General features: G+C 35.3%; 1 protein-coding gene and 2 non-coding genes across 8 annotated transcripts in view; 1 reads left to right on the top strand and 2 right to left on the bottom strand.

Moving 5' to 3' along the window:
* LOC127063248 (mannosyl-oligosaccharide alpha-1,2-mannosidase IA-like) overlaps positions 1 to 25,000 on the bottom strand; it is a 205,951-nt gene that overhangs the window by 121,534 nt on the left and 59,417 nt on the right. Inside the window, exon 4 of one of the 6 annotated variants that reach the window (XM_050992737.1) lies at positions 6,871 to 6,935. The exons of the other annotated variants lie outside the window; for them this stretch is intronic. Coding sequence (XP_050848694.1) covers positions 6,871 to 6,935 — 65 coding nt within the window. The remainder of the gene's footprint in view (positions 1 to 6,870; positions 6,936 to 25,000) is intronic. 6 annotated transcript variants of the gene reach the window in all.
* Positions 2,818 to 2,899, top strand: Trnas-aga (transfer RNA serine (anticodon AGA)). Its single transcript has one exon. It is a non-coding gene; the product is annotated as a tRNA-Ser (tRNA).
* LOC127063615 (small nucleolar RNA U3) lies at positions 3,453 to 3,670 on the bottom strand. Its single transcript, XR_007781433.1, has one exon. It is a non-coding gene; the product is annotated as a small nucleolar RNA U3 (small nucleolar RNA).

The raw sequence follows: 25,000 nt of genomic DNA, 5'->3' as shown, positions 1-25,000 counted from the left end.
ATATTAATTTTCTTTTTGCAGTGAAAAAAAAAAAGAGAAAAAGAAAACGGAGGATAAAAAAAAAGCGAAATCGATCCGACCTAAATCCATAAATATTTCCAAGTATAACCGTTCATTAATGTTATTATCGTTATAATAATTTATCTTTATTTATATAATCATTTCGATTCGTACTTTGAAGTAATCGGGGTATCGACCGAACGAGGAATTTTGAGTAAAAAGCAAAAGAAAGAAAAAAAGAGAACAAAAAAGAAAGAAGAAAGAAAAAGCAAAAGAGAAAAAAAGAAATGAATAAAAAAGAAGAAGAAAAAATGTCATTACGCACAGCCAAACTTCTATTTTGCGATTTGAAAAGAGTCGACTAGAAACTGCCGTGACAGGATGTCAACGTGAATACAACTCATATTGTTGACTGCATATTAACAACTATTGTAAATCGTAGAACCTTATGTGACAAGGTATACGAAGCGAATATAGGCAAGTCTGTCGATGTGAACCTGTCAACCCCTGACGAGACTCACTACCTCGTTGACCTCAATGTCCCCCCCTTTACACGTACAAACATACCTACGTACGTACGTATATACGCGTACACGTTAGCTAGCTGTTTGTTGTTAAATATAGCTTTTGCCCTCGACCGGTACGAAGTTAACGATGAAACGTTTACCGTGAAAATAATGCTCGTACTCCCATTAACTTTGCTAGACTAGAAAAGGATATTACGAAGTTAGTTTGACTAAAAGTTATCGACAAGCAATACACATATAAACATACACATGCAAACACCATTACTACCTCTCTCTCTCTCTCTCTTTCTCTCTCTCGCTGATCGTTGCAGCTGATCATTATGGAAACGAATTTTCGTGATTATCCACGGTCCTTTTATCAATGAGAATACGTAAACGTTGATGCAAATACTATTGATATTTTTAAGAGATTATCCTTCTTTAAATAAATAATAACCATTAGCTTTCTCTACTCTCAAAATGAAAAATTTATTAATTAAAACGGATCAATATGATAGCTTTCTCCCTTTATCATCCCTTATCCCGTTTAGGATTGAAATCAGGCTCGTTTAATATTTACCTTCTTTAGGAATTAATAAGCACCGTATATCGAGTTTTATGATTCCATTGGATTGTACCTTCTGAATATAATGTCAAAGACAAATGGACGAAAGCTTTTTTACTCTCTCGTGGGACTTAATTTTTCTCCAAGGTATATACGTGTATCATTTTTTTTATTATTCTTTTTTTCGCATCCATGAATCTATCGACCACCCCTCATCTCCTCTTCATTCCTACGATTTCCTACCACTGGAACGTCAAATGAAGCGATGGTAATAATTTTTAATAAGCCGATATAGCTTCCAGGCTATACTATCGAACTGTTCTATTTGTTAAGCAACTAAAGGAGGAATATTAACAAGTCTATGAACTTTGCATTCAACGGAAAAGCTGAAAATCCGATAGATAAAATATACAAATTCAATAATTCTTACTTTTAGAGTATCGGAATAGCATTATAAAGTAGTAATGCAGCATTTCGTTCATTAGAGTTTCGAAATTACGATAATATCGAGTATACGATTTGAAGATTTGCATTCTTCGAATTTTAATAGTTTGTCGATGCGAATAATAATAATAATAATGATGATGATGATGATGATGATGATGATAATGATGATAATGATGATGATGATAATAATGATAATAATAATAATAATAATAATAATAATAATAATAATAATAATAATAATAATAATAATAATAATAATAATAATAATAATAATAATAATAATAATAGTAATAATAATAATGACGATAAAAATAATAACAATAACGATATATTGTGGTATAAACGCTAATGAGTCGTTAATAATTCCAATAATGAGTATCACCATTCTCGTATGTGGATTGATGAATTGTACGAACGTACATACATACATATATCTATAATCTTTATTATCGATTAATATTTATTATGTCATTAACGAGATATGCAGTATTACAGTATCGTATGATAAACGATCAGGCGATATCATTTATTAATTTTATTTATTAATAGACTTAAAATAAAGACTGAAATATGAGAGAAGAAAAACAGATAGAACAATTAGGATAATATTGTAAATTTTGAAGTACTTCGTTATCTCTCTCTCTCTCTCTTTCTTTCTCTGTAATATATTTTTCAATAAATCACGATTGCTATCGTCGATAACCCCATTTTCCTCTTAAAGGTCAAGGGTCAATATAGCGCAGATCTCGAAATTTAGATTGCACGTCGTCGTCCGGTTATTGCTGTGTCAACACACCCCATTTTTCTTTTCGCTTATACTTCGAAACGATAGAGAGAGAGAAAGAGAAAGAGAGAGAGAGAGAGAGAGAGAGAGAGAGAGAGAGAGAGAGAGCTCCTTTGAAACGAGCCACTCGAGAAAAGATTCGATGATATTATTGCTGCAACCGCACTATTGTCGATAATATCGAAACGGTCTATTTTTATATTGTTGTTCAAAATTTTTCCTCTCTCTCTCTCTCTCTCTCTCTCTCTCTCTCTCTCTCTCTCTCTCTCTCTCTCTCTCTCTCTCTCTTTCTCACATGTTATTAAGTAGCGAATAAAGATGTAGTCTTAAAAACTATATTATTAATTTGTGGATATAAAAATGATATTATTTTAACAGATGAAATGTTAAAAAATATTATAAGATATAATATAACATGATAATTTTTCTTTTAATACATATAAAATTTATTAGTTTATAATGAAATTATCTTATATATTAGAGGATGCAAAATACATAACAAAAGATTACGAACAGCAGTCGTGGCCGAGTGGTTAAGGCGTCTGACTAGAAATCAGATTCCCTCTGGGAGCGTAGGTTCGAGTCCTACCGACTGCGGAAAAAAGTAGTTCATTTTTTTTCCTTGTTTATAAAATATATCTATCTAGAACAACGATAAAAAACTGTTCTTTAACTAAAAATATATATATATATATATACGACATAAAAAAAAATAATATGCATTATAATAACGAAGTAGTTTATTTCCCTAATTTTTCTTTTATTTGCAAAGTATAACAAACTTTAGACAACTATAATAAACAGCTACCTAGTTAAAAAAAAAAATATATTAAATATACAAACTTGAATATTAATATATATATTATAATTAACTATAAACATTGCAGATAATAAAAAATGATGATCTATTTCTTTTCATTCACGAAATATTAATATAAGCGATCATAATTGATATATTTTAATTAAAAAAAATTATATACGTATATTATTTAATAATGCAAAAACTCTAACTTGCAATACCTATTTTCTTGAATGTAATCTAAACGAGGATAAATAATTTTTGAAGTACTTTTTTTAGCAGTTTAATTACTTCCCTCCTTGTTTCTTGGTGCTAATAAAATTTGTGTTTGTAATTTATATTAGAAAAAGGACCACTCAGAAAACTCTACTTCCCATGGCCCCCCTTACTGAGTAAAGGGGGTGAACGATCATCGATGACCAAACAATCCGATTATTAGGCAGATTGTGAAGTCGGCCTCACGCTCAAGGAAGAGAGCTATGTCTCCTCATCGTGGTTGCATCAACTCAGCATTTCGCAGAGCAGATCCGAAGATATACTACAGAAATGATCCTGTGAAGTATGATCTTAAGAAATTTTCCAGTTCGTCGGATAGATCTATCATTCGTAAGTACGTTTCGTACTCGAGAATCGATATATTTAGTTCGGCCATCTGTTGGCAAAAGATGTTACTAATTCTATTCCTAGAGAAATCCAATATCACGAGATTATGCTATTTATATAATAGCCGGGTACTTTGAACTTTTGTTCAATTTATAGTTGAACACAATGACTAACACGAAGATTCTAATTTTATAAGATAGGCTAACAAACGTTATATTATATAATTCGTTCAAAGATTTAAATGAATGAATGAATGAATAAATAAATAAATAAATAAATAAATAAAATGGAAAATGAAGGAACGATGAAGGAAAATATGACGATAAATTTGAATTGCCGTTCACAAACCATACTAGCAATGAAATTATGCGTTTGATTGCAATCGTGGCTGGATATGATGTGTGCTCAGCATAATTACGTATTCGGGTAATACGTAATTATTCGTAAGTGCAACATAAAATTGACGATTAAATTATAATTTCGATCCTCCCTCTGTCAGAGGCAAACCATAGCATAGCATAGCATACCATACCATACCATACCATAGACCTGCTGCGGTACGAAATTACAATTTACTAATGTCTGGGACCAGGAAGGTGATGGTTAATATTACCATGACACAATTAACACCTAAATTGATAAAATCATTTTACTTTAGAACCACCACCAGGTATAATATCACTTACGAATTAATAATAATGCTGAAATCCCAGCACGTTTACGTCATTAGAGACGATATTCGCCGTACATGCATGCAATTCTCTTATCTCGCCAACTTAATTGTACACACGCATATATGCTAATACAGGAATATTATTATTATTATACTATATATTATTAAATTATATAGCATTACTATAACTTCTATTGGATTTTATTCGTGGCACCGTAAACAATTATCTTGCTGTTCGACAAATTAAATTTCGATTTAATTAATCTCTAATTTATTGATCTCCAAGTCAAAGCAGAGAAAAATAAATAATCTATTGTTTATTACCAAAAAAAAGAAAAGAAAAAGATAAATATTTAAACGAATGAATAAAAAAAAAAAAAGAACAAGAATATAAAGATAAAGATAAAAGGAAACATTGAAAGTAAATTTATTTTTTTCTCGGTTCAAAGAAACGAGACTTTCATTCTACTTCTTCGTCAGCGTACACGTACATACATATGTACCTACACATAAAATCCGGAAAGACACACGTACATACATATATATATGTACGTACATACAGAATACCGTCCACACATGCGTATTCCTGTTTGTCGTGTACCATACCTCAGGGCGACACGCCAAGGTGACGGTAAACAATGTGAGCATACATTACTTACGCCCACACCTAAACGCGCATTGTGCTCACGGTGGTTGGTTTCTGCTCGCACGTCCTCGCCAAGAATCGTTTGCGTTTTCTCTCTCTCTCTCTTTCTCTTTCTCACTTTTCCATTCTTTATCGCAGTACATATTTCAGTATACATAAACTAGACAAGTACTACTTAACAATTCTAATATTTGCGATCTATGCTAACAGCTTTTTGAAGAATTATAAAAAAGAATATAAAAAATTATTGAAATTATAAAAAGGAGAAGAGGAAAAAGAAAGAAAGAAATAAAAATAGTATAATAATAAAATAGAAAAAAAAGGAAAGAAGAGAAAAAGGAAAGAAATGAATATTTTATATATATATGATATATTTGATATATCATGTACGAGTCCTATCTTCTTTTAATCCTAACTCTCTCCCATAGTTGGGAAAAATCAAAAGGCAATATACTGTTTGTTCACGATCAATATACAATATTAAATTACTCGTTGATGATAAAACGACGAGGTCGAATGGGTGTTACAGAGCCGTTAAGTCCACGGAAAAAGCGTAATATTAAACGATCGAGTCTGATTCGATCGCGCGACGTTGATTAAAATTCACATCCATGGGAGCTAATCGGTGTGGCCGAAATTATATCGCCAATAATTCCCGGGCTTTTGCCTGTAGATAATGACGGAAACGTGAGACTCGAGATAAAAAAGAGAGAGCGAGAGAGAAGGAGAGAGAGAGAGAGAGAGAGATAGAGGGAGGGTACGTCAATAGCCAATTTCTTGGATATCCGATATATTAAAATCGACTTGGCCATGGAGTAATCTCGTTTTTATCGGCTCTGCACAAAATCCTCCAATTAGCGCGCATAACATTACCGTAATTGCGGTACCTACCTGCCGACGAGCACAAGCCTATCGAGAGATTGTCTGCCTAGGTTCTCTTCTTTCTTTCATCGAAATTACGTTACTCGTCAATATTTTTCCTTCTTCTTCTTCTTCTACTTCTTCTTGTTCTCTTGCCTCCTTTATCTCGGTTTCTCAAAATTATCGAAACGACTTGAGAGTATAGAAAGAATTGTTTGTAAAAAAGAACTCAAGCGATGAGACTGTTAGAGGGTGTAAGAGGTCTTTGAAGAATAAAAGAGAACAAAGGAAAGAAGAAGAAGAAAATATAAAAGAGTAAACGCTCATAATTCTACCGAGCTATTTTGTAACACGATCAGCCTCAGCTACTACACTACTACTATTACTATACTACTACTACTGCTAGTACAACTTCTTCTTTGACCAACTTTCTTAGTCGTTGTTAAGTCCTGCCACATGTGTAGTGTTAACGTGAGAAAATTTACGAGCGTACCTTCACCGACGTCTAAACGCTCACGAAAACTCAAGTTTTCGGACAGTGGTTTGCAAACATGAGAGAAAGAGAGAGAGAGAGAGAGAAAGAATCTAAGTAACTCAACTTAACGAACTTGTCCGACCAACGAGTTGACAACTTCCTTGATTTAATTAAATACGCAAACATACACACCAAATCAGCAAACTTCCAGATATAATCTCGTTGATTAAGTCCCGTTTGGCTTAGACTTAAATCACCCGTTTGATTTCCACTTAGATTTTGTCAAATGTATCGTGATATTTATGATACCCGCTGAATATCTTAATACGTCTTTCTTTTTCCCTTTTTTTCTTTCTGTCTTTCCGTTTGTTCGTTCGTTCGTTCGTTTGTTCGCAATACCATCGACAGGAATAATCACAAATGTATAAGTAATCCCAAAAGTTCAATTTCCCTGTGGCATGTTGTAACGTGATTTATGTGCAACGTTATATACGCATGGAATATTATTTACCATCCGACGTGACGTTTTCTCAACGTGGGTATTCGATATTTCCAAAGATTGGAATTCAACGGTTTCTGAAAAGGCAGAAATAATTACACATTTATTATTGGTTAATACCAATATCTGATACGTAACCTTTAACACCTTTACCTCCTCTAAGGAAAACATATCGAGGAACGTCAAAAATGTCATAATACGTATCTGATAATTACGAGCTAAACCTACTCCCCCATTATCCCACTCCACCCCAACGGAACTTTAAGATCACAGCGATATTTATGAGACGAATAAGTGGTAAAGATACTCGCTTGAAAGTGAAATATTAACGTACCTTTTAGATGCCACGTACTATATCCTCGAACGTATTCGAAAGGTACGGGGCTAAGGTTAAAACCAATAATAATCCTGGAACGAAACGTCATAACTTTGAAGAAGATAGCGATCTTAGAACGCGAAGGTATATATATATAGATATATATACCCCATCCAATACCAAAGAGGATACAACGGAAACATTGTCTTTTCTGTAAAATACTGCTTACATTACGCTCCTCAAATACCGACGATGTGAGACCATAAATCAACTGGGTTCACCCTTTCGAAGAGAACTTTCTCGGTCCGCGCTCCCTTTTTTTCTTCTCTCTCGACAAACTTGCAAACGCACAGAATATGTTAGCCAATAAATAACAGCACAAAATGGAGAAAATGCATTTTGGGTAGGACATGGAAAGCAAGGGTTAATTTCTTTTCTACCCTTGATAAATACCGCGTAGACACCTTTACGATTTTATTATGGAATCATGAAATGTCTGATCATACAATCCCTGATTGAAAATCATTGTTAATATTATTAATCCATTAATATTATAGATTCATTATTAATATGATTAATAAAAAAGGTGGTATTCGTTTTTAAGAATGCCGATTGAAAAAAAAAAGAAAGGAAAAAGTATGAAATTTTCAAGATTTAGTTGGTCCAAGTTCGACGGAGACCGTCCAGCAAATTTCGAAGTCTTGTGTTATCTAATATCAAGAAGAAGCGAGCCGAACAAAAGGGGATGGCGGTTTTTTTTTTAACGTTGGCGTAGCTTCCGTCGATCGCATCTGTAGCACGTATTAAAAGAATAAAATAAAATTATCAGAGAAATTGAGAGAATTCGGCCAATCGAGTCGAGTTGGCCAATCGAGTTGGTCGGTACGAGATGTCGAGGATGTAACACGATGCAATCGAAGAAAGAGCTAGGAGAGAATATATAAAACAGGTACTACTACGTTCATCAAGGTAACTTTACCTTACCCTACTCTTGTCATTTTATTCTTTTATTTTGCTCGTTCGTTCGTTCGTTCGTTCGCTCTCACTCGGATGGTCAACTTTCGATAGCATTATGTTTGCAAGAGACTCCTTAGTCTCCGTCTCCTTTTTTTTCTGTTTCTTTTTTTTTCATTTTGTCCTTTGTGTCCACCTCACTCTTTCTCTCTCTCTCTCTCTCTCTCTCTCTCTCTCTCTCTCTCTCTCTCTCTCTCTCTCTCTGTTTCTGTCTTTTTTTTTTTTCTTTACGTGCCGAGAGTCCAAGACGTTTGTCACCAGGCCAAGAAGGACAAAGCCCATTATCGAGAGACCGGTCCAATTATCCGAACGCTCTCCCGCGAAGGCTCTCCTCCGAAGGATGCAAAGTAGCTCAGATTCAAACTCTTTCTCTCGCCGATACCAAGGCGCGTAACTAGAGTTTTGCTAAACTCCAAGAAAAAATCCACGTTTCGTTCGTTCGGTCCGAACGACGAAATCTCCCTTCGAACGCAATTTATGCGACTCAACCGATTTATGGTCCAAGCTGTTTCCTTCGGGTTTCGCTGACAGTTCTCGGCAAGATTTCGGTCGAACAATATAGCGATCTTTTTGCTTTGACAATAAAATACCAACGACCAGGATTTCGTTCGTTCGTTCGTTCTTTCGTTCGAGAAAGGGATTCTTTCTCTCTTTTGATCGAAACCTAGAGATCCGGTAAGAAGATCGTGAATCGCGAGTATTTTTAGAAATAACATCTCATAAATCCATCCTACCCTTGCTCTTTCTCTCTCTTTCTCTCTTTCCCTCATTTTGTGCTGTTCCCACTACTCCAATCCCAGGCAGCTATGCGTCGTTCAAATTTCCCTACGTAGTTTCTCTCGCGAATTTTAATTTTCTCTTGGATACTAGCCCCGTACGAATATTTTAAATACGATTTGTACGTAATTAAAAAAGAAAAAAAAATTTTATCGTAAATACAATTTTCTTTTCTCTCCATTATACAAACTACACTATCTTAACCCACAAAAGAAATTAATTCGATCGATAATCAACAAATCTATTTTCCAATACGATCCATTCAAGTTAATATTTAGTATCAATTCATCTTAACAGCACCAACCATCTCTCTCTCTCTCTCTCTCTCTCTCTCTCTCTCTCTCTCTCTCTCTCTCTCTTTCATTTATAAAAAATACGATCCACTCAAGTCAATATTTAATATCAATTCTTATTAACAACACCAACCATCTCTCTCTCTCATTCTTAAATTTTTATTAGAATAAAAAATACGATCCACTCAAACCAATGTTTAATATCAATTTTTATTAACAACACCATCACTTTCTCTCTCTTTCTTATCGGCATGGGTTTTGAAATCCCTTCAAAATCGGTTATTCTACGCGCGCACAAGAGATTTCGAGGAAGCACGCCTTTCGAGGAAGGTAGGTACAAGAGACTCTTGGCGAAGGAGTCGATTAGCCAGAGAGCCTTTCAGCAATGCGGTTTTATCTGCGTAATGATATCTTCGTAGCGGAAGAAACCAAGGTTTAAGGGAGTACTCGAGAGAGAAAGAGAAAGAGAGAGAGAGAGAGAAAAAGTGAATGAAAGAGAGAGAAAGAGAGAGAGAAGTAAACGCCAGAGGGGTCTCCTTTCGGTCGCTGAATCCCTCGATGCGGATTACCCCGTGGTCGTCGGTTAGGTGAGACCTCGGGCATGCTCTTACGAGGCCCACCGCATTCTCAGCATGAGTAAATAATTCTCAACGCTCGGAAGAAAACGTGGCTCCATTACGGCGTGCCAGAGTTAAGGCGTCGTCCTCTTTCTTCTGCTTTTTCTTCTTTCGATGCAGTTATCTTTTTCTCTCTCTGTTTTTTGTTCCTCTCTAAACTTTACTATAACGATAGAACATCTCAGAATGAAAGTAGAAGAAAATGAAAGGAGAAAAAAATGTTATCCCCAAGGTCAACTTCGCGAACTCGTCGAAAGTTAAAAATAATCAAGAATGAAAAAGAAAATTAAATAAAATGAAAAGAAAAGATCGTCAATGGATAGTCCTGACTTTCGTTTCGTTGACGGTATAAAAAGAAATTATTCCAATTTTGCTTTCTTATTTGTTTCTGTTCTTTTTCGATTTCGGTATCGTAGGTTGGATGAATTTTTCGATCTGGTTTTGAAAAATTCTTTCGATAGTTTCGGTGAATTAATTAAATAAAATTCGTTATAAAATTCGTTAGATTCTACATTCATATAAATAGAGAAAGAGAGAGGAAGAAAGAGTTATTTCACGATCGACGAACTCGTTGAAATATCTTGTTGAAAAGTATGTACGTCGAATGAGGTGCTTCGTTATTGATTGAACGTTATAATATTATATTTACGATTAAAGGAGAGAAAGAATTTCCAAGATCCAGGTGTGGTTTAAGAGACGAGGCGCCTCGTCTCTTAAACCAAGAACGTTAATAGATTGACGCGTGACTGGCTCAGGTGGCCGAGCTCTCTTCGTCGAGTTGGAGAACCGTAACTTGTATTTACATACCGGTATCCACACGGTGCATGAATAAATACGTTCAGCGGTGAATAAGAGTGAGTAAGTAAGTAAGTAAGTAAGTGAGTGAGTGAGTGAGTGACTGACTGACTGAATGAGTGAGTGAATAACTGAGAGTGAGAGAATAAGAGAGAAAGATAAAGAGAATGAGAAGAGTGACTTAAGCAGTCTAAACATCGGATCGCACGATAAACTCGCTCTTAAGAGCGCCATTACATACAGAGGACGAAGGTACCCCTCTGAAGAATCCGGTTCCTTCCTTTAAATCTGCAAGCATATCCCGATAAACGTCCGCTTAGAGTCTTTACTAGGACGAGAACTCATGGAATTTCATCGGAAACCGTCTAACCAAGACGTTGTTAGACGCTTCTAACAAGCATGAGATTTCTTTTTCCCCCATTCTCTTCAACGACCATTCGCAATCTTTGAACATAATCTCTTGAGAATTCTTCTACGAATTTCTTTACTTTCAACTCGAATCTTTTACATAACGGTTTAGAAATATGAACGAATGAACGAACGTAAGAACGTAGGAACATAGTAACGTAAGAACGTACGAAAGCTTCGATAATGCCAATGAGAATCATAGTTCGGATAAGAACAAGTAGAACTCAATGGGAGTAAGATGGGTGGAGGTGGTTTAAGGGATCCAAATTTTCATCCCGAACAGTGTGGTGGACGAGTCAAACGGTAATTAGAACGTGCAGCTGGCCGAACGGTGATCACCGTTTAAACTCTCCGAAAGGAGAATTTACGTCCTACGATTTTCCACCTAACTCCGAGAATATTTCATTTTAATCGTTCGACGCCAGCCGACGACGACGTCACGGTTATAAGGAGATCGTACCAAAGGTGTTCCGTTAACTCGTATGTACGTATGTATGTCTGTGTGTTTGTGTTCTTTCTCAACGAGATAGTTTATTCTATGGGAAATAAAAATTGGTTAACTCTTGTATTGACTCGAATCGTATCATATTGTATATTGATGAACTATCATCGATATGAACTTTGCACACGAACGAAAAAAATAAAATACAATGAAAGATAAAACGATCTTATTTGTTTTATCCGAAATATAATCGAACGTTGATTAAATCCATTCGAAAAATTGTTCGCACTATCGTCGTCGTTCTCGATACAATGAAAATAATTAGGGTTGTAACCAACGGTGGCTATTTACAACGGTTAAAACCACTGAAATATTTCCAACGATGCTTTCTTTCAACCGAGGAAACCTTACAATTTTCTTTCTACTGAGAGGTAACTTCAACTTCGAGGCAAAAGTCGACTCTCCGTCTTCTTTAGTCGTCTATCCTCGCGTTAACTCACGGTATACATACACACACCTTATTCCTTCTTATTCCTTTCGAACCCACCAATGTGTCTCTCTTTAGTTTTCTAAAGGTACTCAGAACTTTTATCCTTTTTCTTACGCCTTCAACAATGAACCACCTTCCGACGTTATTCACAAAAGCAACATTACCATGGAGTACAACAAAGCTCTCTGTTCGGGAGAGTGAGGGGGGGGGGAGGGGAGGTTACATAATAGAAAGAGAAAAAGAAGTAGAAAGAGAGAGAGGGAAAACAAGTCTATACATATTTTAACACGTACCTACTACTATAGGTATTCTTATTCTTTTATTCTTGAATCACATAAAATAGGAACGCAACGTTCGCGTTTCTCCAATCCTTGGAACATTCACGCTTCATTGTATATACATATATATATATATATATATATATATAGGCTAAGAATATGTATAGAACGAAATAATATATATATATATGTGTGTATATATATGTGTATATGTATGTATATATATATATATCTGCACACGGATAAGGTATCGTGCGAATCCGTTGTTTTTCTTCGACTTTCGTTGTCGGACACTTCAACGTAGGATAAACATTCGTCCGCGAAAGTGCTTCTGAAATCTCCAACCAGAGAAGTACTTCTTGCTCGCGTGAACCCCCGCACACACACAAACACACATACACGTACTCTTGAGAATCACATGGGTCAGCTGTTTCTACGGACTTCGGATCATCAGGCAACCGCTTTGCCGCTTGCTTTGTAAGAGCTATCCACCACCTTCGAGATGGAGTGAGTGGGAGAAAGGAGGGTGATGGAAGTGCTCCGTGCATAAGTAAGTGAGTTAGCAAGTTCGTCGGAGCAACTCTCTCTCTCTCTCTCTCTTTCTCTCTCTCTCTCTTTCTCTCACTCTCTGTATATCCATCTATCTCTCTCCCTTTCTAGCTCTTCCATGTTTGTCTTCCTCGTAGTCGCAAAAGGTGTTTGCATTGGCTCCGCACCTTCTGCTCGTACGATGACTGACTGAAATGATTTGCTCCAACTCCTATACCTTATAAATCCTTTTTCTCTCTTTTTCGTCTCGCCAAGTCTCGAGTCTACAGTTTTGCTCAGCCTACTACTACGTGAGAGGTACCATCGAATCAACGACTTATACATAAGTACCATCTTCTATCTCTCCAAAACCCTCAATTTTTTTTTCTTTTCTTTCTTTCTTTTTTTCTTTTTTCATTTTTTATTCGTACATCCGTACATGCATATCTACGCTTTTTTGAAAACATTAAAATGTACCTTACTGTAACCGCACGATTCGAATCAATGATGAACGTTGCGAAAAGGACTCGTAAAGTGAAGTATTTAAAAAAAAAAAAAGATGACCGAAAAAAGAAACAAGAAAAACAACAACATAAAAAAAAAATAGAACGAACGAACTATACGAAGTAACTTTAGTTTATAACTTTAACATACTGCTACATCGAATCCACTAGGGGATTTCAAATTGATCACTCGCAACACGATGTTTCGTTTCGAAAATTCGTTATTGTTTCAGGAACGGCGTGATGGTCTCGGTTATCCGATTACGATTAAATTGAAACTGGATCGGAGAGAGAAAGAGAGAGAAAGAGAGAGAGAGAGAGAGAGAGAGAGAGAAGTTAGAGTTACAGACACGTTGTCAATGCATTCACAATCGCGTATTCGAAATTAAAACTAACACACCTCGCAGCATGAAAATTATCAATCGATCTGATATATTTTTTCTCTTTTATTTATTCTTTTTTTTATTCTTCTATTCTGGTATCGACGAACGAGTGTCATCGACAGACTCGAAACTAATCTCTCTCTCTCTCTCTCTTTTCTTCTCTTTTCTTCTCTTTCTCTTCTTTTCTTTTTTTTCTCGGAGAACGTATCGTCGAAAGGTCGTCGAAAGGTCGAAAGTGAGATTCTTTAATCAAGAAAGGTGGAAGGAGAAGATTAAAAGGAAGAAATATAGAGAAATCTGGTCTCGAATCCAACTTCGAAATCCTCGAGCGGTTTCACCTCGGATTCAGCTAGAAGCTGACGCAGCAGCACGTTAAAAAAGTTTCTTCGTTCTTTAGGATTACGGTTACGTTTATGGTATACTATAGTTGCGCGCTATAGGGAAGGACATCGCGCTTGGAATGGCGCGTAATTCGAAACAATCGAGGAAAAGCTTCATGGTCGCGACGCGTCCGTTCTGGATTAATCTGAGAAAATGTATTATTTTGTTGAGATGACTCAATGGACTTAGGATAAGACATGAGGAACAGAAAGAGATGGAAAAAGAGAAAAAGAGAGAGAGAGAGAGAGAGGACTTTAAATGAGAAGAAGAAGAAGAAGAAGAAGAAGAAGAAGAAGAAAGAAAATGAAATAAGGATTTTAAGTAAAAAGAAAAAAAAAAACAAAGAGCGATAAAAAACTATTTCGGCTTTAAAAAATAATCAAACGAAATGGACGACATTTATAGAATTTATACAATTTATATTCGATGAAGTGAATTGTTTTTTGTTCTTTTTTTTTGCGTTACAAAACGATATCTCTGTACATGTCATCGTACTTGTCGTTATAGCTGTTATTATATCTACAAAAATATTTCTATATGTCACTATACCTACATACAAACATACACACACACACACACACACACACATATATATATATATATATATATGTCTCATTATACAAACTTGAAAAGATTCAAAATTGAAGTCGGCAATTACAAGTGCATAGTCTCCAGCGACATTTTAACAAGCCAACATGCCGTGGCATGTTTTTGAACTTGTCTGACATTTCCTTCGCGGATTCTCTTTCCTCTCTTTCTAGCTTCACCATGCTCTTTCTTCTCTCTTTTCCCTTCTACTACTCGCTACACCTTTCCTCCCAGCAACACGTACCTTGACAGAAAGTTAATAAAGTTTTCCAACTCGCATAAATCAACAACCTTCTTTAACACGGGGCTTTACGATGTGGTGGCGAATACGTTACGTAGCCAGCAGCAGCCTGGCGACCCGGAGGCCTTCCAATAAAAGCAACAAACTTTAATGCGTTTCAATAAATTACTTTCAGGAAATTCCTTTCTCCTTTTCTCTTTACTTCCTTCCTTCCTTTCTTCCATCCTTCATTTTCCATTTCCACCCCTTTCTTTCTCTCTCTCTCTCTCTCTCTCTCTCTCTCTGTCTTTCTCATCCACTACTTCCAAACTTGATAACTTCGGTTAGACATCCTCGATGTTATACCTTTATCTCGATGAAGTCTTTAAATCCGAAAACTATAGTGATGCGTTGACGAAAAAGAAGAGAACAAGAGAGAAAGATTAAGGATGAAAGTAAAATCAATTCACTTTAAAATCGTTGAAATAACACTTTCATCGATAATCATTCTATTAAAAAATATTTCATAGGATAGAACCAACTACATATCTCATAATAGATATAAAGATCATTACAACAATTTATTTATCACTCGAAGAAGATTTAAGTAAATCTTTAAAATCGATCTCATCTTCCTATCTCATTTATCAAAGACACATAAGATTACCTATGAACCTGTGTTCAGAGATATTATACCGAGATACGCCCTTTATATAAGTCCTGTTAAGAAAATCCCAAAGTAATCTCACCTCCCATCATCTTCATTTTCCATTATTCTTTATTGTTACTTCGCCAAGTGAGGTGATGCCATTGAAAGGGTAATACGTATCACAGGTGGCTCTGGGATCGTTACGAGAAGATATCTCGTGCGTTGTCCTTTTAACGTGACGTTGCACACCACCACCACCATCACCACCATCACCACCACCATCACCACCATCACCACCACCACTACCATCACCACCACGTGGCCCGCAATCTTTCTTCGGTAACATCGACAATGATGGAAGAGATTTCCCGCTTCCTCTGTTAATCTTCATTTTTACTCTTTGTCTCCCATGAGAAGAGGAAAAGAAGAGGAATGGAATAGGGAGAAGAGAGTTTGAGCAAAAGGAGTGAGAACGGGTAAGGAGAGGGACTAGAGCCATCTCGTAAAAGAAGAAATGTCGAGGATAACCATCGAAATCCGGTCCAACAGATATCCATCCTTTCATCCCTGATTAATCGATCATCTTGATTTCATTTTTATGTGCTCGTCTTCGTTCGGTTATCACGTCATTCGATTAAAAGGATCATCGATAACAAGTCGGATAAGAATAATTTGACAGGTATAGAGTTATACGAGATATATGTATATATTCTATATACTTTTATGAAATAGGTTTATAAAACTTTCTTTCGTTCATCCTCTTATTGATATTCTTTATTACTATTATTATCATTTTTTTTCCTCCTTTCTCTTCTCTTTTTCTCTTTTTTCTTTTCTGTTTTTGTTCTATACAAATCACAAATATTAAACGTTCGTTGCAGTTATATTTAAAATTTCTAAGAAATATGTTTCAAACGTATTGCAAAGATTTGTTGGTATACGTTCTAAGGGCGTTCATTGAGTGAAAAACGTTCTTCCGCTTTGCTTAACGAAATAAAATGGAAGAAGGAAAAGAAAAAGTAATAGAAAAAGAAGAACGAAAAAGGAGAGAAACATCCTTTGAAGCGAAATCGACTCTTCGATGTCTTCACCAAGTCGGTAGCGTGGAGAGCAAAATTGATGTCTCTACTTGCTTCGAGAGAAATTTCCAAGTAGATAAATAACCGTCTTAGGGGCTGGCTAAAAGGGATGAGGAAAATTTCGACAGGCGGGGAAGACGTTTGAAGATCTCGCAAGATTTTAATCCGACGACGTTTTCTTACGAATTACGGATGATCGAAGTTAAAGGGTGGAGGGTAGAGAGGACCAAGAAAGAAGAAATAAATAAAAATAAATAAAAAATGGAAAATAGAAAAAGAGCAGAAACGAAAAACGAAAAAAGATAAAAGAACAAAATGAAAAGGAATAAAAAAGGATAATAGGAAAAAAAGAGAAATAAAAAGAAAAGAAAAGAAAAAAAGATTCGCTCGGTCGAAGAACTCTCTCTCTCTCTCTCTCTCTCTCTCTCTCTCTTTCTCTCTTTCTCTCACTGAAAGTTAATCAAAGCGTTTCTTTGTGCCTAGAGGAGCGGCATTCGTGAATCTTCTTTTCAACGCGAATTAACTCATGGTAAGATGGTTTCATGCCAAGCAGAACTCCAGATGACCGAACAGAAAGAGTTAAAAATGTGTGGCGAACTCTCGCGTCGGTAAAATTAATGTCGTACATTTTGAATTTGGATAATGCGCTTAATGAAATTTTCAAAAGGCGTAACAATCAATTATTCCATTAAGTTACGTTCGATCATTTTTATTATCGATATTATCTATAAATATTAAAATATGGAATATATTTGATCGTCGCAAATTTTCTATCACCCCGATAATATCACCGATCGGACGGTAATAATTAATAATCGATATTAAAGAAAGAAAGTGGTTACACGGATTATATAGGCATAATGGACGGTTCGATTGACTAGACAAACGAGTTTATTATTCCCACGCGGGATCGTAACCCACGCGAGATGAGATTTAATATTGGAAATTATTACGCTCGATTAAGCTATCGATTATGCTTTTTACGAGAGATAGATAGAGAGGGAAAAAAGAGAGGAAGGGAGGGAGAGAGAGAGAGAGAGAGAGAAAGAAAGAGTTCCTTTGGAAAGAGAGATGAAAAAAAAAAGGAAAAGAAAAAAGAAGTAACGCATGGAAATCAATTAAGCCCCTCTACATTGTAGAAACTGGATAATCTCGTTCGCTGAAGGTAGATTCGACCGTGTATGATCTTAAAGTAGATCTTGAACGAATTTCAAATAAAAAAAAGAAGAAGAAAGAAGAAGAAAAGAAAAGAAACAGACAAGAAAAAACGTATAAGAAAAAAAATAAAATCACGTAAGGGCACATGTCCTTACAAGAAAAAGAAAAAGAAAAGAAGAGAAAAGGAAAGAAAAGAAAGAAAAAAACAAACAGAAAAGAGAGAAAAATCTACGATAAAAATCTTCTCGTAATTTATATCGAAGGAAAGAATTTTCTACAGAAGAAAATTAGAAAACCCATCGAGCTCTTCTCACGCAAGAGAGAAAACAGAGGGACGAAGAGTAAGAGGAGGAGAGAAGCAGCGTGAAAGAAAGAAGAAAGAAGAAAGCTTCCTACAAAAAGAAAAAACAAGAGAATATAAGAAGAAAGGATGGGAAAACAAAAAAGATGGAATGAGAAGAAGCACCAAATTCCCATTTTCGTCGAGTAAGGGCGTTCGATGCATCACCGGCTGGTAACTCGTCCCAAGGATTCGTAAGATCTTTCGAAACTTTTTTTTCTTTCCTCTCTTTCTTTCTCTCTCTCTCTCTCTCCCTCTCTCTCTCTCCCTCTCTCTCTCTCTCTCTCTCTCTCTCTCTTTCTGTCTTTTTCAAGGGCTGCACGAAGAAGCGCTTTTAATTAACGTCAATCCAAGTGGCACTTCACCGACACCTATTTTCGAAGATACACGATCTTTCTACCGTACCGTCCTTTTCTAGCCGGTCGCCATCTTTATCTTTTTCTTTTTACTTTTTCTTATATATTTTTTCCTCATCTCCCACTACTCTCCCACCCACATTATCCCATCCCCTCCCTTTTCCCTTCCGATTCAACATTTTCCTCTTGAACTCGTAAATTGAATCTCGCTGAGTAAAAAAGAAGAGAAGAACTGAGAAAAGAAGAGAGAAAAAAGAGAAAGAGAGAGAGAGAGAGAGAAAGAGAGAGAGAAGGAAAGTTCTGTTGCTAGTGATGTTGCTAATAATCTTGGAGATACGCTCGAATGCGGGTCACTTCCGGTGGCAAGGTCAGTGCGGTTTCCGGCGAGATGCTGGTAGTCTCGTTACGGCTGACTACGAACCAAGGCAATTATCGAATCCACGAGAAGATTGCGAGAGCTTCCATCGTCTGGAGAATATTCCTTGCGGTCACGTCACACCCTCCTTCAGTCTCTCTCTCCCTTTCTCTCTCCCTTTCTCTCTCTCTTTCTCTCTCTCATCTTCCTCGATCCATATTTCGATCCTTCTTCCTTCTTTTCTTCCATGCGGCTACCTCAACGTTCGTGGGATAATTTGCCATGTTTGCTGGCGAGCTTTTGATGATCCTCTTATACAGGGTGGCCTCGAAAATCATGGAAAAAAAAAAAGAGGAAGGACTCGAGGAGAGATCGAGCATTATTTTTTTGATTTTTTTTCTATCGTAACGTGGTATCTTTTTTCTTTTGGTCCTTTTTGTTTGTGTTCTTTTCCTTTCTTTTTTATTTCTTTTGATTTGAAAATATTATATCGTTCGATTAACCTCGATTACGAAGTATAAAATAATTTCAACTTGTCAATTCGCTTCGTTCATTCGACTACATTCGAATATTTTCTTTCTCTTCCTCGTAACTTACTTCGTAATTCGTTGAATTTTTCTTTTTATACGAAAATAAAATTCGATTCGGTTGTTAAAGATTGTATGGAGAAACTTTCGTGCTGGTAAGAGATTTTCAGAGAGTTAGGAAAATATTTTTATATTTTAACAGAAACTTTCTAACGTGAAATTTAATTTTACAATAAAAATAAAATAAAATGCGATTTATCATTCGATATACAAGTACTTCCGCAGTAAGAGCCTTTCAGAGATTACGAAATATTTGTTTTAATACGTGTAATACTGTTATGCGCTTTGTTCGAAAGATACAAAAATATTCGCTTTAACTTAAATACTTATTAAAGTAATTTTGCAAAAAAATTCTCTGTGTACTTCAACGACATACGTCAACCCGATGTGAATATGGAACCCATGTTGTGGATAGGTCAACGAGCAAAGAGCAAAAGCTTTTAATCCTACAAACAACGCACCGTTAAACGCCCACGATGGAATATTCTTTGTTAGAGTTCGAATGGTTCTGGACGAGTCATCGTAGTCAGAAGAATTTGCGCTCCAAGTTCCGCAAGAGATCATATCGATATATTTCTTCACTGTGTATTTTCATATGTGTATATACGTACATACATGGATATATAAATACATACAAATATACGTACATTATATATCTATCTATGTATGTATGCACATATACATGTGTATAGGCAGATATATGCATACATGCAAACCGTGAACGTAGAGACGTATTCAACGATTCGAGCGAGATAATCGAGCCACGTTGAAATTAAAAGCGCACTCGAGCGTGCTCCTCGAAGACCGGTTTAATTACCACTGGATTCGATCTTTCGCGCGGAAACGATGAGACAAACGTTCGAGTATTACGAAGTACTACGAAGATATGAGAGATAAAGAAACAATTAGAAAAAAAGGAAAAGAAAGAGAAAGAAAAAAAAATGGTCAAGAAAAATGAAAGAAAACAAATGTTTCCGGATGGACAGACGCTATCAGACGCGTAGACAACGCCAACAAAGAGTAAAAAAAAAGAACATAATAAAAAAAGAAAATAATAATAATAATAATGACGGATATGAAAAAGTATTCCATCCGTGTTAAAGTAGATAAAGTACTTACGTTTGATAATCGTGATATTGTAAACTTAGATATCAGACGTTGTACTTTTGGTAACTCTAAGTTTATTTTATAATTAACTCTTTCGAGCAGAAAAAAAATAATTATGTATCTCTCTCTCTCTCTCTCTCTCTCTCTCTCTCTCTCTCTCTCTCTCTCTCTCTCTCTCTCTATCTATCTCTCTTTATCTAACGAATTCTAAAAAAACACAAGTGACGTTCTCCATTTCTATATTTTTCTCCCTCAACGAACTCGCCGATAGTTTTTTCGTTTGCTCTTTTCATTATTTATTTATCTCTTTTCCCCTAACAAACTTTTTACCTAACAATCGCAAGCTTCTCCATTTATATACTACTTTAAACATTTTACGTACAACCAGAGACTGGCTATTCGAAAGGATTGAGAAGGGATGGAAAAGCTTTCAATCTTCTTAAAGCGAACGACCTTTGTTCTCCCTATAAATGCTAATACTTTCTCTTCGTCTATCATTCTCATAGTATTTAATTGAAGAATCCTTTCGGATAATGTCACCGGTAGTAAGAACCTTCTCGTCTGTTTTTTCATGGAAAGAGTTCGCACTTGTTCGACCATTCCTCTTCTTCCTCTTCCTTTTCCTTTTCCTTTTCCTTTTCGTCCTCTTCTTCGTCTACTTCTTCGTCTTCGTCTTCTTTTTCGAAAGAGAAAGAGAGAGAGAGAGAGAGAGAGAGAGAGAGAGAGAGAAAGAGAGTTAAACGCTGAATATTCGTTCGTTCTTCTTTCGTCTAACGAAAACAAACTTTTCGATAGTAGTAGCGAGTTTCGCCGTACCTTTCTTTCGACCTTTCCGAATGGGCACGACTAACGACAAGTTTCTTTTGAATGAAGCCTTGCCAAAGAAATACTCGAGATTTTAATTAAAGTCCTTGTTCGAATCGACAATCTTCGTAAACGGAACGAGTGACAAGTAACCCCTTTCTCCCACTCCCATTGAAATAATTCAATCGATGAGAAGCTAAAAAAGTCGCCATTGAAACTGCCTATCAATATTTCGAAACTATTCGAATATTTCTCGAAAGGATTTCTTGTCAAATCGGGAAAGAAAAAGCTTTTTCTTTTTTTTCTTTTCTTTTTTTTTGGGGGGGGGGGGGAATGGATTAACAAAAAAGAATATCCGACAATTTTTTCTCTCCTTTTTTTTTTGTTTTTTTTTTCCTTTTTTTTTGAATCGAAACTCGACGCAGTACGATTAAAACGATTGTTTGCAACCGATCAAAATCGTGAGGATTTTTATCGATCGATCGAAACCGACGAGAAAAATATAGAAAAATTAGGAATACGATGACGTGTCCACTACAATCCTCCCCCCACCCCTGTGGTTTATCGAGACAACGTATAATTTTATCTTTCGTTTCTGTTCACGTAACAATGTAACGAGATATCAAAAGCGATATTGCGTTATCTGACTTTTTATGAATACATACATCCATACATACATACATACATACATATATACATACATACATACATATATACATACATATATTTACACACACATACACATAGAAAGTACTTACTTACGTTTGACATGAATGGACCGCTCGTTTCGTTATAATCGCGATGACTCCCAGGTCAAGAGGATTTTAATTCGTGAGTTGGGTACTCGTGAGTAGTTCGACGTCCTGTTTCTTCTCTGTTTTACTCGTAACATCTCCCTTTCTCTATCTCCCTTTCAAAATGTCCTTTTTCGCGTGCCCACTTTCTGGAATTCCAAAGTACAGAAGTGCAATATGCTTAATGGACCAACACGACAGCCTGATGTTCTTTCTCGACGTGCTGATATTACGATCCCAGAACGAGCTTATCCCGTCTGTCCTTTCTCCATTAACTAATTGGCACTCTCTCGCGTTCCGGATAGGTCGTTGATGTCGTTAAAAATAATAACACTGCTGGACTGATCCAAACGTATTTCGAAGTCACCTTCTCAACAGACCGTGTACATATTTCAATGTCAACATCGGGGTTTTATATCTACATTTCTTGGAACAGCGTGTGTACCTTTGTATGTTTGTATATGTACGTATATATGTACATACATGTGTGTGTGTATACCTGTACCAGACTATACCAGTATCATCCGTAGAAAAACAAATCATTATTTTATGTAATACCTTCTGATTCGATAGTCTTATTGTTATATTTTCTTTTTCTACCCCCTCTACCCTTACTACCACCACTCTCCTCTATTCTCCATTACCAATCTTGAGATGACATTTTTACGAAAGTAAGTTAAAGAAGGACTTTTAGTTGATATAAAGACGACAAGGAACGATTCTTAACGTCCTGGATTTTCAAGGATCTTAGAATTCTATATAAACTCTATAGAGTTATGAAATTTCTAAAGAATCTTATAGTTATATCAGTATCAGTATTTCCGTTCGTTTTCCAAAGAGAATCTTTCTTCGTCTTGTTGAGAGTATCCTTATTTTTCTCGGAGTAACTGAACGTATATTTTGGGTTCGCAAATCGGCATATATCACAGTCAACTTGGTGATACAAGAAAGGAAGATAAACGACATAGATTCTATTCCGATTCAATGTTTCACAGCAAACTACACAACGTTCGTATATAAGGAACTTATTGGCATTGACGAAACGTAGAGAAATGAATTTGTAGCGTAGCGTTGAATCTAATATTTCCTTTTTATCCTTATCCATATCAAAAAATTAATAGAATATACAATATATATACAGCAATTAGTATCGCATAACTAATTGTCTCTGTTATTTTCGATTTTATGGAAAAAATTCAATTGAAAAAAATACGTATTAAGAAATAAATTTTTATATTTTTTTCTTGATTGACGTTACAAAAAAAAGAAAAAGAAAAATTGTAAGAAAAGAAATTACATTACTCGTGTATCGTATATTCCTTTTTTCGCAAGTGCAAGTGCATATGTGTGAGAAAAAATAATGCATGAGAAAAAATTCATTCCATCGTCAGATGTATCCTTTGAAAGAGCGTAACTTTGTCCTGAACATTTATTTTTATGAAACCGAAAATAACGGGGATATCTGAGATAGTAGTTACAAACTTACCCTGTGTATACGGGGTATCGTCAGTTTTTCGCATAACGATGCAAATATATTCTACGAGTAAAAAAATAAGAGATAATTGTCATATAATAAACATAGCATCAAAAATGTTTTCTGTAAAAAGTTGTAACAAAAATACGAAATAACAAAGGACCGAGTCGATGTATTTATAATACAAGAACATTATGAATGTAATATATAAATAAATGCAATATAAATAACATAATAATACAAATAATGTAATAATACAAATAATATGATAATATAAATCAAATATAAATATAAATATCCAACTTTGTTATAATATTATAATACAAGAACGAATTGATGACATTTACCTATTTTAAAATATATTCAAATATAGAATTAACACGAGTATTAAAAATTGAATTAATTGAATTACAAATTTTCTTTTTTCTTTTTTTATAATTTGCTATTTCATCTATCTGAACGTAAAACAAATTCTTTACATTAATTGCTATTAACTTTTCTTCTAAAAAAAATCTCGCAATACATTAATGTGAAATCTTACAACACACACACACACACAAATATATACTAATGATTAATAATGTTAATATAAACCAGATTAATAACACCATCCAACCCAATTACAATCCAGTTCTTTGTTATTTCGTTATTAATAATATTTAACGAAACATTTCTTCTTAGTCTTCGCGTTATACGACATAATTTATTTTTCACTCGCAAAATATGTTGCTACCATATATTATAGATATTATGCGACTAAAACCAAAAAAATAAATAAATAAGAAAACAGATAGAAACGAAAGGGTAAACACCCCGTATATAATGGCTTGGATAATTCGAAAAAAGCAATGAAATCGTCGTAAGAGATCGTCGATGGACGAACTAACGAGCAAACGTGACGGTCGAACGAGCAAGAAAGTGATCGTCGAGAAGGTATTGTAAGTAAGAAAAGCAAGAGAAGTCCCGTCATGGCCGCAAGATCCATAAACTCTGAAGTGGCGATAAATCAGACGTGGTCGCACCCATGGCTTATCAGTCACGGCATATTCATAGAGGCTGGGTTCTGTACTGGTGCTTCTGACCAGTCCGTTCGTTGACCATAGTTGTATCGTATCCGTTAAGAGGATGCTTTCATAGGACAACGAATACCATTGATAATCTTGGTTATTCTTTAATAAAAAAATTATATAAAATTGATTCGTCTTGATAAATATTTTTACAATTACAAATCGTTTTTAGATCAACCGGGAAAAATAAGATGAAGAGGAAGAAGAAACACGTGTCCCATAATTCTATCCCTTATGTATGGTATGAAATATCGAAATTGTTTTTCTTTATTTATTTATTTATTTTTTTTTTATTGATAAAATAGAAGTAGTCTTTTTAATGTCGAAGAAATATTTCGT

The sequence above is a fragment of the Vespula vulgaris genome, chromosome 4 (assembly GCF_905475345.1).
Source record: "Vespula vulgaris chromosome 4, iyVesVulg1.1, whole genome shotgun sequence".
Classification (NCBI taxonomy): Eukaryota; Metazoa; Arthropoda; class Insecta; order Hymenoptera; family Vespidae; genus Vespula; species Vespula vulgaris.
The sequence above is the reverse complement of the archived record's forward strand: the minus strand, read 5'-3'. Positions and strand labels throughout refer to the sequence as shown.